This window comes from Callorhinchus milii, unplaced genomic scaffold (genome assembly GCF_018977255.1).
Source record: "Callorhinchus milii isolate IMCB2004 unplaced genomic scaffold, IMCB_Cmil_1.0 Scaffold7, whole genome shotgun sequence".
NCBI classification, from domain to species: Eukaryota; Metazoa; Chordata; class Chondrichthyes; order Chimaeriformes; family Callorhinchidae; genus Callorhinchus; species Callorhinchus milii.
In genome coordinates, this window is record NW_024704748.1 from 17,698,534 (window position 1) to 17,711,240 (window position 12,707).

Sequence of the window (12,707 nt, forward strand, 5' to 3'; positions counted from 1 at the left end):
TGGATAGTTATTTGGAATTGGAAGTTCAATTGTTTTTACCATCTCCTTAAGGCAAGTTGGCTCAATTGGTAGCACTTTCTGTCCCTCATTGAGACTTCAGTTCATTATTATTAGGCTGACCTCCAGTGCAGTACTGGGCTAGTGCTACATTATTGGATGTGCTGCCCTTCACATAAGATGTTAAGTAGAACACAGCTTCAAGTGTAAGTTTCAGCTCTGAATGGTACTTTGATAAGATACTCAGTGTTTCAATGAGCTGAATGTATATAGATTTATATTCATCCAGAACAAACGGCTGTCTTGTCTTACTATCTGGTCTGTTTCAGGGAGTTTACTGAATTTGATCATACCAGTATGTATGTATACTCTGAGCAGCAATGAGCTACAGATAGTACCCAAGTATATCTGTATCAGAAAAATGTCATTCACAAATTAAAAATGAATGAAATGCTGAAGCAGAAATTATGTCATTTCCTTAAAAAATTGCCCTAAAAGGTCATCAAAGCAGTCAATTTCAGTCTTATCTGCATTAGTTTTTGAAACAGAAAGGCCCACCTTCTGACCACCTTCTGAGGCAGCAAATATTGAAATGTCAAGGTGATACACCCACAAATTTGGAGATCAAGCCAAATCGCTAAATTGTTATGGCCACACTCTATGACATGAAATGTCCCAGATGTTCACTTTGACACTGTTTTAAATGAGAAGACAAAAATCTTTGGCCGGTGAGGAAACAATAATAATTTGAGTTACTGATATATGCTAGCAAATTTCCAAAAACTGGCATGTTTAGAAGATCTTCTAATCCATGTTTACAGCACTAAAAGTATCCTTAAAACACCCAAGGTTTCTAAAGTATGATATTATGTAAGTGAGCTTATGGTGAGCCATCACTCATTTAAGCATTTAATATGATCTAATTGGTGGGTTTTTTAATTCCCCCCAAAACGCCTTTGGATTTTTGGACATGTATACAAATTTATTTTAATGCTCCACAAATTCCATCACACATCTTCACATGCATCTTGAGAAGGGAATTCCTCCCGGTGACTTGGTCAATAATTACCCCAAATAAAATAGATGATTCACACTTCGTGACAGGACATTTCTATATGCAAATAGTACAAACCAAAACAAACGTAGATTGTAAGTGTCAACTGTCAATAAAAAGGAATACGATTCACCATCACTCTATGGAGTTCAACTGGTGTATGGATCGTCACTGCATTTAAAGTTATTTTTCAATATATTGTTGGATAATTAAGGGAATAAGAAACTGGTTATGTATGAAACTATTATAGTGGTCTAAAATTAAAGCAATAGATCCAGATGTTTATTAACAATAGGGAGAGTTAAGGTAAATAGACTGTTCCACTACAGCACCTCTTTTGCAAGTAAGATTGATTTGAGAAAAAACAGATCACTGATCAAATATTAAAAATATTTATCACTGAGATGGGTAATCCAATGTGTGATTGATTGTATTATGTCATCATTGTGGAGTTCAGAAAATTTATATTTGCTTCTCTTTAAATTGGGACAGCAATAGAACAGAGTTTTGGCTTTCTGCATTTCTACCCCCAACCACCACCATCACACTAAAATACTTTGGGAGATGGTTTCAGAAATGAATCAATGTCTTCAACTGCAGTATACTAGTTTTACTGCATCTGATTTTAGTGCAGCTGATTTTGAGCAAACTTGTAATTTAAGTTTAAGTTTGCTAATGTCCTATTGCTTTAGCAAGAAAGGGACAAGATAACATATGACGTCTTGAAGTGTTGTACTCTTCATGTAAAACAAGCTTTATTTATTGATTGTCAGAAAAGGGATTTAAGGGAGTACAGAAGAAGAATTGAAAATAATAAAGATATATGTGAATCCAGGTGCTATTTGTGAAAAGAATAAAACAGGAAAAAATACAGGCATGATCAAATGGTTTGGCCGCGAGAGATGAAAACTCTACTCGTGTTGCAATCCACAGTCAATCAGCGTAAGAGATTTAACGGAGAAACCACTAATCCTTTAATGCCTGTGGGTGAAAGACGTAGCCCCAGTAGAGCCCACGGCTGCGGAGCATTGTTTTCTAATGTAACTTGACATTGCAGCCCTTGGTGACAAGGTGTCATACATTTGCTTCATTCGAAATGAATGAAGGAGGGAACAGTAGCACAATGTGACAGGAGAGCAGAAGGGACAATAGCATGGCTGCTGCTTGTGGGGGAGCTGACTGCTGACAGCCTGCCCTCGCTCCCTACCCCCTGACACACACCAAACAGCTTGCTTTCCGCTCTCTGATCCTTTCGTTAATGAGTAGACCAGCAATACCTCCATCTGATAGTTTAATGACATATAATAATAATAATAATAATAATAATAATAATCCTTGCATTTGATATAGCGCTTTTCACGTCGGGAGGACGTCCCAAAGCGCTTCACAGAACACACTGTAAAGTGAATTAACTGTATATTTGTGGGCGAACGCGGCAGCCAATTGCGCACAGCAATGTCCCACAAACAGTCGTAGATTGAAAATGACCAATTTAATTATTGTTTTTGGGTTTTGGAGGGATTATTATTAGGCTCTGTGTGGAGTAAGGAAACTTGCCCAAGGTTTCGCCCTCTGCCTGGAATTGAACTCAGGTCTCTCACTTGCAAAGCGAGTGCTCTAACCATATTTTTTTTTAAAAAAGCAACACGTGACCGTTTAAACCAAACACATATAATATTGTCCAATTTAAACTACTATTTAAACAGATAAAGTAGTTCAGGATCCACAGAGTGCACAATGAAAATTCCCCCCCCCCCCTCCCTGTTTATAGGTTTTCTGCTCGTTGGATCGGAAAGTACCTTTGGACGTTAAGTTAGAATTCTATGTATAATTAATCATTTAAAGAAATATGCACAATTTCACATATTTAATTATTTTCAACAACATATATTTATGGCGAATGTAGGAACAGTACTGTAGTTTCTGAGGTTTGATGTCCTTTGTATGAAGACAATGGTGGACTATATATATATATATATATGTATATAGGGCATCATATTCCCATTGGGCATTGATATTATTTAATAAAATAAATGTTGGGGGGGGGTGGGGGTGAGAGGGCATTCTGCAGGATGCTGCTTTGAAGAATCTGTTAGCGCTGCGCTCAGGGCGTGAAGGACAGTTGGATACTGCTGCACATTCACAGTATGTTATGTATGTGTGTGTGTGTGTGTGTGGTATGTAGGTCCCTGAAGGACGCGCCGCTCTGCTCCGCTCTGCAGCCCCAGCGACAGACTTTTCATGAATGGAGCCAAATGGCGCGCTATAAATAGCGGAGCGGTGGGCGCTGACGTCACAGGGAGCCGTGGCGAGGTGCGGGAGCGGAGCGCGCGTTCAGTGCCCCCTTCCCCCCCCCTCCCTCTCCCCATGAGTGACAGGACAGGAGAGAGCCACGTGCCCCCCCCCCCAACCACCACCACTCAGTGACAGGACAGGAGAGGCGCGCGCGACCCCCCCCCCCCAACCACCACCACCACTCAGTGACAGGACAGGAGAGGCGCGCGCGACCCCCCCCCCCCCAACCACCACCACCACTCAGTGACAGGACAGGAGAGGCGCGCGCGACCCCCACCACCCCCGCGCGCGCGCGCACACACACACCCCCCCCCCACCACTGAGTGACTCAGCCCAACCCCAGGGACACGCAGCCCGGGACAGAGGCAGCACTGGCCGCCGGCACGCGCCGCCGCCTCCCGCCCGCCCGCCCGTCCTCTCTCTCCCTCCCACCCCCCACCCACCGCTGCAAATGATCCAGACGGTAGCCGGCGCGCGGCATGAACTCGGCTGCAAAGAGCCGTTAAAAGAGCGTCGCCGCTCCTGCTGCCGGTTATATTCGGGAGAGAAAGGGACAGCGGGAGAAAAGGTAAGGCAGGAAAGAAGGAAGGAAGGAACTCGGACGGACACACACACACACACACACATACGGACACGTCAGACCTGCCCTTTTATTTTAATTTTAATTTTTTTTGAAAGTTTTGTAAAGACGGTCGGTGCCCGGGAGGGAGGGAGGGAGGGAGGGAGAGCAGTGCGTTTTTTTCTACTTCTTTTTGGTTGATCATTCCGGCAGGAATAATAATAACACGGCGCGCCCGGGGGGGGGTGGGGGGTGTTATTCGGTAACAAAACCGTTAGTTCGTTAGCGCGGCGGCGGCGGCGGCGGCGGCCGGGACTGCGCTGGTCAAACAATGGACGCGCGTCGCGTGTGTGGTGTGTGTGTGTGTGTTTGTGTTGTGTGTGTGTGTTTGTGTCCGAGCTTCCAGGTGCCCTCGCTCTCAGGCTCCATTTTAACGGTTCGTCGGTCTTGACCGCTGTCACCGGGGCTCATGGACTCCGCTCTTGTTGTGTGTTACTGTGGCAACACGACAGAGAGCGCACAGCCGCCACCTGTCCCGGAGTCAAGTCAAAGCCCGAGCCCAAGTTCCAGCCTCCCCCCACACCACCCCCCCCCCCCCCCCACACACACCCCCCCCCCCCACCACACACACCCCGACCAGTCAGTCCCTGTGTGCCGATGGGTGAAAGAACTGAGCTCAACTTAAATCTTTCATAGAAAAGTCACCCCCACATACACCTCCTCCCCACACACACACACACACACCTCCTCCCCGTCTTTGTTTTGTTTTGTTTTGTTTGGGTCAGATTTTTCAGGCAAAGATTGGTTGGAAAGTGCTTTTTTTTAAAAAAAAGAAAAAAATTAGCCAGTTTGGATGCGCGGGCACTTGTGACTTGTGAAGGCGCTTTTTTAAAAAAAAAGTGAGGCAGGACATCATTTCTCTTTTTATTTCCACGCCTTTAAGAGTGCCAAATCCTGGCAATTTCAGTCTTCCTCGACCACTATTTTTAAAGCGTGGAATGGAAGTGTCGCTGTAATTAGGAATATGTTTTATTATGACGTTAACTTCTATACAACTGAAATAAACCCCAAAAAAGAAACATTGTTGACCTCTGTTTTCCCCCAGTTTTGTCTGGTTCCAACATTGTTGCATAAGAAAGATGGTTACAAAATAAACAACATACTTAACATGAAAAACACTGTATATATAAAAGTCCAATGCGTAATATATATATTTATAAATAATCTAGTTGAGAACAGCCCTGCTTTGAATTTCAGATGACATTATTTGGAACACATCGTTCAAAGCTGTTGTTGCTGAAATAGATATGGAATAGTAATTATGATGCTTAAACCACATACTGAATCTTGTTTGTCACCAAAGCTCTCCCTTTCAACAGATAAATAATTTCACACACACAAGATGGAAATTTATGAACGGAAGTCAGGAACAATTCTTGAAGATGCAAACAAAAGAGACAAATTTGAGGGTGATGGAAGACAAACACCTATAATTGACATTATAGGGTAAAAGTTACATAGACAAATTCACAAGAAGCAAACCAATAAAAAATTATAAAACAACAACAACGAGATTCAATTTATAGAGCGCCTTTCACGTCGGGAGGACGTCCCAAGGCGCTGGACAGTTGGGTCAGGATCTGAGCAGGGGGGAAATGGTGAGTGGAGGGAAGGGAGGGAGCGAGGAGGGGGTAGAGAGTCGAGAGGGGAGCTGAAGGCTCGGTCAAAGAGAAAGGTCTTGAGACCGGCCTTGAAGGAGGAAAGGGAGGAAGCACGACGAAGGCACTGGGGGATGGAGTTCCAGAGCCTAGGGGCTGAGAGGCTGAAGGCCCGACCACCGATGGTAGGGCGGTTGGGGCAGGGGTTGTGGAGCAGACCGGAGCCAGAGGAACGGAGGGTACGGGCATTTAAGTAGGGGGATAGTAGGTTGGAGAGGTAGGAGGGAGCAAGGCCGTGAATGGCCTTGTAGGTGAGGATGAGGATCTTGAATTCGATCCTCTGGGGAATGGGAAGCCAGTGAAGGCGAGCGAGGGAGGGAGTGATGTGGTCCCGAAGCCTGGTGCGGGACAGTACACGAGCTGCAGAGTTCTGAATGACCTGCAGGTTGTGGAGGGAGGTGCCGGGAAGGCCGGCGAGGAGAGAGATCCCATAGTCCAGCCTTCAGGTGATAAAGGCGTGGACGAGAGTTTCAGCAGCGTGAGGGGTGAGGTAATGCCGTAGTCTGGCGATGCTTCGGAGGTGATGGAAGGCGGTGCCAGTTGTGGCGCGGATATGAGGAAGAAAGGACAGCTCAGGGTCGAACAGAACGCTGAGGCTCCTGACTGGCTTTGAGAGGTGGAGAGTGCAGCCTTGGATGCTGATGCTGTCAGCGTTTGAGTGGTGCTGTGGTGAACGGTGAAGTAGATGAGAGTGTGTCCAGCTAACATAATATTGAGGTTATGATAATTACAAACTTGTTGAGACTCCCTCTCGCAGTTTCATTTTTAATGATATTGGAACATTTCAATTGTGTTGCAAACTTGTAATCCGCTTTTACCCTCAATGTAATGTGATCATCTTAAACCCAGGTGAATTTCTAAAGCTGACTTGTCAATTATTAACAATGTAGAGTGTGCTGATGTCGGAAATACTTTGTACAGAAAGATTTTTCCCCAGAAACCAATTGGTATGTATTTTTCCCCAGAAACCAATTGGTATGTATTCCACAAGGGTGGAATTTTATGATCAGAAATTTTTAAATTGTCCAAATTACTGTACTCTGGAGAGTAAATAAGTTTACTGCATTGATCAATTCTAACAAATTGATATACTGTACTTTAGAAATTACTGTCTCATTGTCTCTTCATTCATTATATGGATGAGAAGAATACCATCTATCAATCACTCTGGAAATGTATTCAGACGTATATTCATCACATTCTATAGGAATCACTTCTGGTGGAAGCTGTAAAATATATTGGCAGCCATTCCCACATTATTATTATACAGGATAAACATTGATAGTTATCATTTAACACTTTAACACTATCACATCATTGACTAGCCATGCTAGTTAACCACTGTAAAGATTGACCTTTCTGTAACTCCCCAATTCTGTCACTGCTTGGGCCTGAAGTTGACCTGCACTGCTGCATTGCAAAATTGGCGTATTCGAATACTGGTTCATAGAATACTGGTTTAAAAAGGGCCCACAATTCCCAAATCTACTAATATTAGAAAATTGTAGAGGTGTATACTGCATACTAGGAATTGTTTGATGCTTATCTTTTACCTTCTGTATTACAGGGGAAAAGCAGTTTTAAAATAAACTTTGAGCATTCTTGTGGACTTCAAAACAACTAGTTAAAGAACAAAACTGATAAATCCAGGAATATGCATAGATATCTATCACATATTTAACAATCTAAAATCATTTTAGTGACATTTTATGTTTTTCATTAATGTGTTCAATATAAATAACTCTTAGGATTTGAAGATCAAAGGAATTTAAAGGAAGAAGTTGTATTTTTATACCGCTTTATAAATGTTTCAAAGTTATGTTTTAAAATCCACAAATAATTACTGTTAAGCATAGTGTCTGCTTTTTGTGGGTGAATGTGGCAACCATTTGATCCTACAAACAGACATGAGGTGAATGATCAATTAATCAGGTTGATTATTGTCCATCAGTTTTTTTTGTTATCTGACCAAGGTTATAAACTGCAATTTAAAAAAAAAACTGTGCCACTTTCCATGAAGTGTTGCATTTGTCCCAATTCCGATCTGTAGGTTATGATTCCACCACAGGCACTAAAACCTCTGTTGCTACAGAAAATGTGTGAGTCAAGAGAATTCACAGTTACAATAATAGTTCACTCTGTGCTTGACTGTTGGCTCGAGAACAAACTACTGTCACTAATTTAACAGCATTATGGCTATTCTCCCTGTTGAATTGATACTGGAATATAATAACAATCCTTGCGTTTGATATAGCACCTTATCACATCTTTGAGACTCTCAAAGCGCTTCACAGAATACACTGTAAAGTGAATTGACTGTATATTTTGTCAGTGAAACGCGGCAGCCAATTGTGCACAGCATACTGGGAATAAACAAGGTTCACATCACAGAACTCTCCCAAAATGTACCAATTGCCATGGAATTACACACCAGACAATTTACAAGTTTATATTTATACAACCTCCTATCTGATTTCAAAAAATGTGCACTTTCAATCAGTGGTCAATAATCCTGCACATAATTATTATTGTGTTCAGATCACTGACTGAAAGTGCCCATTTTTTGACCTTTCACTTTTAGGAAACATCAGCTGTACAGATAGTCAGGAGGCATGTCTGCTTGGGATCCATTTGGGGATAAGTGTGTTGATAGAACATATTCCTAAAAATCTTGAAGTTGAAGACTTTTGTGACCCTGACTCTTTATCAGAACTGAGATTTTATTACTACCAATAATTCACATAGTTATGGCATTAAAAATCAAATTTAATTGCGTTCCCTTTAATACTCTATTCTTCTCTGTGCTTCTGACACTGTTAATTACTGACAATTCTTGATTACAAGTTGATCTATCCGTAGTCCTATTTATAACTTTTCACATCTATTAAAGCTGAGATAGGTCCTGAGACTAAAACTTGCTAAGATATAATGAAGTGATAGCATTATTTCAATTTTCACGATGTTGACAAAGTGGCAATTTCCGATTATAGAATCAGAAATTTTATCACAGGGTGAGGACATTTGGCCCATTGTATCTGAGCTGTGCCAGATACCCTACTGGAACTATCCAATTATAAGTGCAGATTGTCAAAAGTTCTTGCACTTAATAGAATAGAATGAACCTTTTGTACATACCAAGGTGAGAGATATGGTGGAAAAAGTGATCAGTGTTGAAAGTGGGTTATCGCAGTGTCCTTTCATCTCTTAAGACACAGTGACTGATGGGATGAATGTCTTCCTTCATTTTTGGCTATAAAATACTTTATGAAATGAACTTGACTTCAATATTCTTTTTTCATGACCTGGCCATAAACCTGAGGTAGTTAGAGCAAAACCAAAATAGTTAAAATAATAGGGTTACACACCTGTATTCTGCTGCTTTGCTGCATGTTTTTAATCTGCAGTTAAGCAAAAATCTTAATGCATTAAGTACTATGGAAAATTTGGGATACTACATCTTGGAATGTAAACCCACACCAATAGGTAACTTCACTATACAAATGCCTCCACTTGATTAAAGTAATGGAAGACATCTGACTTAATTGAATAAGAAACACAAGAAGTTCAAATACCTAATGCATTGTCTATGAAGGGTGCTATCTTAATTCTATAAAAAGACATTTTGGGAAACTAAATTGGCAACAATATCAATCTGGTGAAGCAGAACGTTTAAATGGCAGAATAAACTAGTTTCCAAATTTATGTACTGGGGAGAGAAAAATCCATGAAAAGTAGTTTTTCTATTTTGGGCACTATTACAACTAGAGTGCACAACAGAATTTAACATCTAATTATAACACCCGTTTGCTATGACCGCTGAGGATTAATTATTATTTTGTCTCAGTGTTGCTGCTCAGTGGAACCATCTGTTAAATGTGTTTCTAAAATTGATTTAAAAACAAAAGCAGATTGATTTCTCCTGGAGCTATATTCCTGTTATCTGTTAGGGTATCATACAACTACCATCCTTGTGTCTGGTGCAAGGTTTGTTTAACTCAGTGGATTGATTTAGAGACTGAATTTCTGTACAATGTACCAGAGAAGAATGGAGGGGTATGAGAAAATAGAGCTAGAATAACAGGTGCCTTTGGAATTACCTTGTTGATTAATTCATATTCAGAGCAATTAACTTATAATATAAATAATGTACTGTAGCTCAGTACAAATAATTTAGTACTGTATTTCAGGATCTTAAATCCTCATTCTGTTTAAATTAGGTGATGATTTGTAGGTTGTATTCATAGTTCTCTAATATAAAACCCTAAATCTTAAACTCATCCTTGTTATACAGCCAAGTAAGCTGCGATAGAAGTCCAGAAGCACATAGGGCAGTGAACCAGCTGGAAAGTATAGTCACAAGTAAATAGTACTTCAAGCAGTATATTATTGTATTTTCTGACAATATTAGATGTTTTAAGAGTTTTCAATAATATAATGAGTATGTTTCCATGTATAAGGTGTATTACTTTTATTGTGTGGATGGCTCTTACGGTAAAAAAAATTCACAATAAGTATATCGGTATTTGTGTAAAATATGGTGAAGCCATGGTTGTCCCTGGCCACAAGGGCAAATTAGGTGAAAATGGCTTCAGACCTCCTGATTTGTATTCCTGCCGAATTGGATTTTTTTTTAGCCATGAAATATTTTTGAACATGAAAACAACTTCAATATGTTTGTTCCTTCTGTGTTCATCATCAGCACAAAATTCTGTGGGCCGATAAAGGTGGATTGCAGGTTTTCGTCAACAAAATGTGGATGAAGTATACATCTGTCCACCCTTTTCCGCTTCTGTGAACCTAATAAATCCAGCCAAGTTAAAACAGTTGAGTTATGTTAATATAGTAATGGCTTAATATTGGCCTTCATACAACTAAAAAAAGTACAGTATTAATAACATTTGCCTATAGTTTATAATATGCTGTAGTATTGAGCTGAACTTTACTTTAGTTTAATTAAGTGCTAATTCTGATTTTGATAATTTTAGGATCATGAAATATATTTCTGCAATATGTATTACTATTTTTGACATTTTTTGTTCCAACAGAGTTTAACATAAATGGATACTGGTATGGATTACGAACGGCCTAATGTTGAAACTATCAAGTGTGTTGTAGTTGGTGACAATGCTGTCGGAAAGACCCGACTGATTTGTGCAAGAGCATGCAATGCCACCTTGACACAGTACCAACTGCTCTCCACCCATGTCCCCACCGTGTGGGCAATTGATCAATATCGTGTTTGCCAAGAGGTAAGAATAATTTTGTTTTCCTAAGTGTAAGATTTACATCATTCATACAAAGTAAAATTTTGTTTCTCAGACATTACATTCTGTTATAAAAATAATCACTTTCTTTGGTTCCAGAGGACCTGTAAAGTGGTACTTGTCATTGAAGAGTTTTAGCTGGTTTAGAAGACCAGTGTAGTGCATTGATTTATTTCAAAAAGTAGCTTAATGCAAAGGTTTTAATATCATTTTAGCTGCAACTTGTACCATAAGAGTCTTAAATATAAATTCTAAAACAATTAAAGAAGCACCTTTTTACATATAAAATGTCTTGCTATAAAATGTCTCTACTTTTGAATAAAAAATTAAGAAATCATCCCCCTTCATTAGCTCAGCAAGTGTAGTGAGTAAGTGAGACATTCAGCCAGAAAGGGTCCTAGGCTTGATTGAGGTTTGCTGGTGGGTATGTCAATTAGAACATGGAGAGAAATTTCAGCCAGTTAGTCGCAATTTGTCAATTGCTGGAAAGTGTATGTTGGGTGAAGACAAGATCAGTAATCGCTACAATGCTCTTGAGGTTGAACTCCCTGCTGCCACTTACTGTTGAGACTGATGCATGAATCATGCTATTTTAGCAAGGCACGGGAAGCCGCTGGTTCAGTGCATCATATCCCAGTAGAAAGGAAAAGGAGTAAAACGTATTCAGGAAAGGAGGGAAGAAAATTGGCAAGAAAAATGCATAAAGATGTAGAATTTTAAAATCCATTTTAAGCCAATATTTGTCTGATTTTTTTTATGACTGTAAAAATGTCTTCTAAAACAGAAGTTTTAAAACAAAATGTAATATTTTCAATATTGTAACAGAATTAACTATTTCAAAATAAGAAATTTGATATTCTTGCAGCTATTTTTGAGATTCTTAACTAGTAAATCCTCATTGAATGTACCGTAGTTTATAGATCATAGGCAACACTGCAAAAACAAAATAATCTGAAAATCAGATTGATAGAGTACCAAATATTAACTATTTTACTTCAATTGGAACTAATTCTGTTCTCTTTGCTCAATTACAATTACAGAATAATTGTTTCCTGTATTTGGTGTATTGTATATATAATATATATTATATATGAATTAGTCTCCAAGAGCAATATTTATGTATTGCACTGAAATATGGGGTGGAAAAATACCAAAGTGAAGTTTGCTTAACTCAATCACATTAACTGTTGGTTACATTTAGGTCCTTGAACGTTCCCGTGATGTTGTAGATGAAGTTAGCATATCGCTCAGGCTGTGGGATACGTTTGGTGACCACCATAAAGACAGGCGTTTTGCATATGGCAGGTAAAAAAGAAAAAAGAAACCTTGCAGAAACATGTTTTAGTTTTACAAGATGTAATACGTTTGATAAGTAATCAGAAATACAAAATGAGTAGAACATGTCTGCACAAGTAACCTAATGTAGGAATATTAAAGCTTCTGAATGTTCAGATGTAGATGTAGAAAATGTAACATTTCAAACTAAAGAATGAACACATTTAAATTGAAGGAAGTACTTCATTGATGGCCGATTAGATTAATACGCTATGTGTAGAACTGAGGCTTACAAATCAGTAAGGTCCCACATTTTATCATTGGTGTGTGCTAAATTAGGTGATCTAAGTCACTAATGGGTTGATGACTATGGGAACTTGTATGGCTGGGTGTTCTGGAACAATGAGATCAAAAGGACCAAATGGCTTTCTTCCTCCAAACCTCTCTTGTTACTGGAAACTGCACATGCATTGACATTTGCAGAACATCAGCCTCTCCCTTCAAAGGAGCAGAAGTAAAATTGGAGTTATTGAACAAATCCAGAT

At 39.7% G+C, this 12,707-nt stretch overlaps 1 protein-coding gene across 3 annotated transcripts in view; it reads left to right on the forward strand.

Annotated features, from left to right (window-relative positions):
• The window catches only part of rhobtb1 (Rho related BTB domain containing 1), a 42,331-nt gene that overhangs the window by 12,525 nt on the left and 17,099 nt on the right, over positions 1-12,707 (forward strand). The window contains exons 1-3 of one of the 3 annotated variants that reach the window (XM_007897120.2): positions 3,835-3,914; positions 10,669-10,872; positions 12,089-12,192. In XM_007897120.2, coding sequence (XP_007895311.1) covers positions 10,681-10,872; positions 12,089-12,192 — 296 coding nt within the window. In that variant the 5' untranslated portion in view covers positions 3,835-3,914; positions 10,669-10,680. Of the gene's footprint in view, positions 1-3,834; positions 3,915-10,416; positions 10,447-10,668; positions 10,873-12,088; positions 12,193-12,707 lie in introns of those variants that run through there. The other 2 variants (XM_007897126.2, XM_042336772.1) reach the window with 2 other exon arrangements.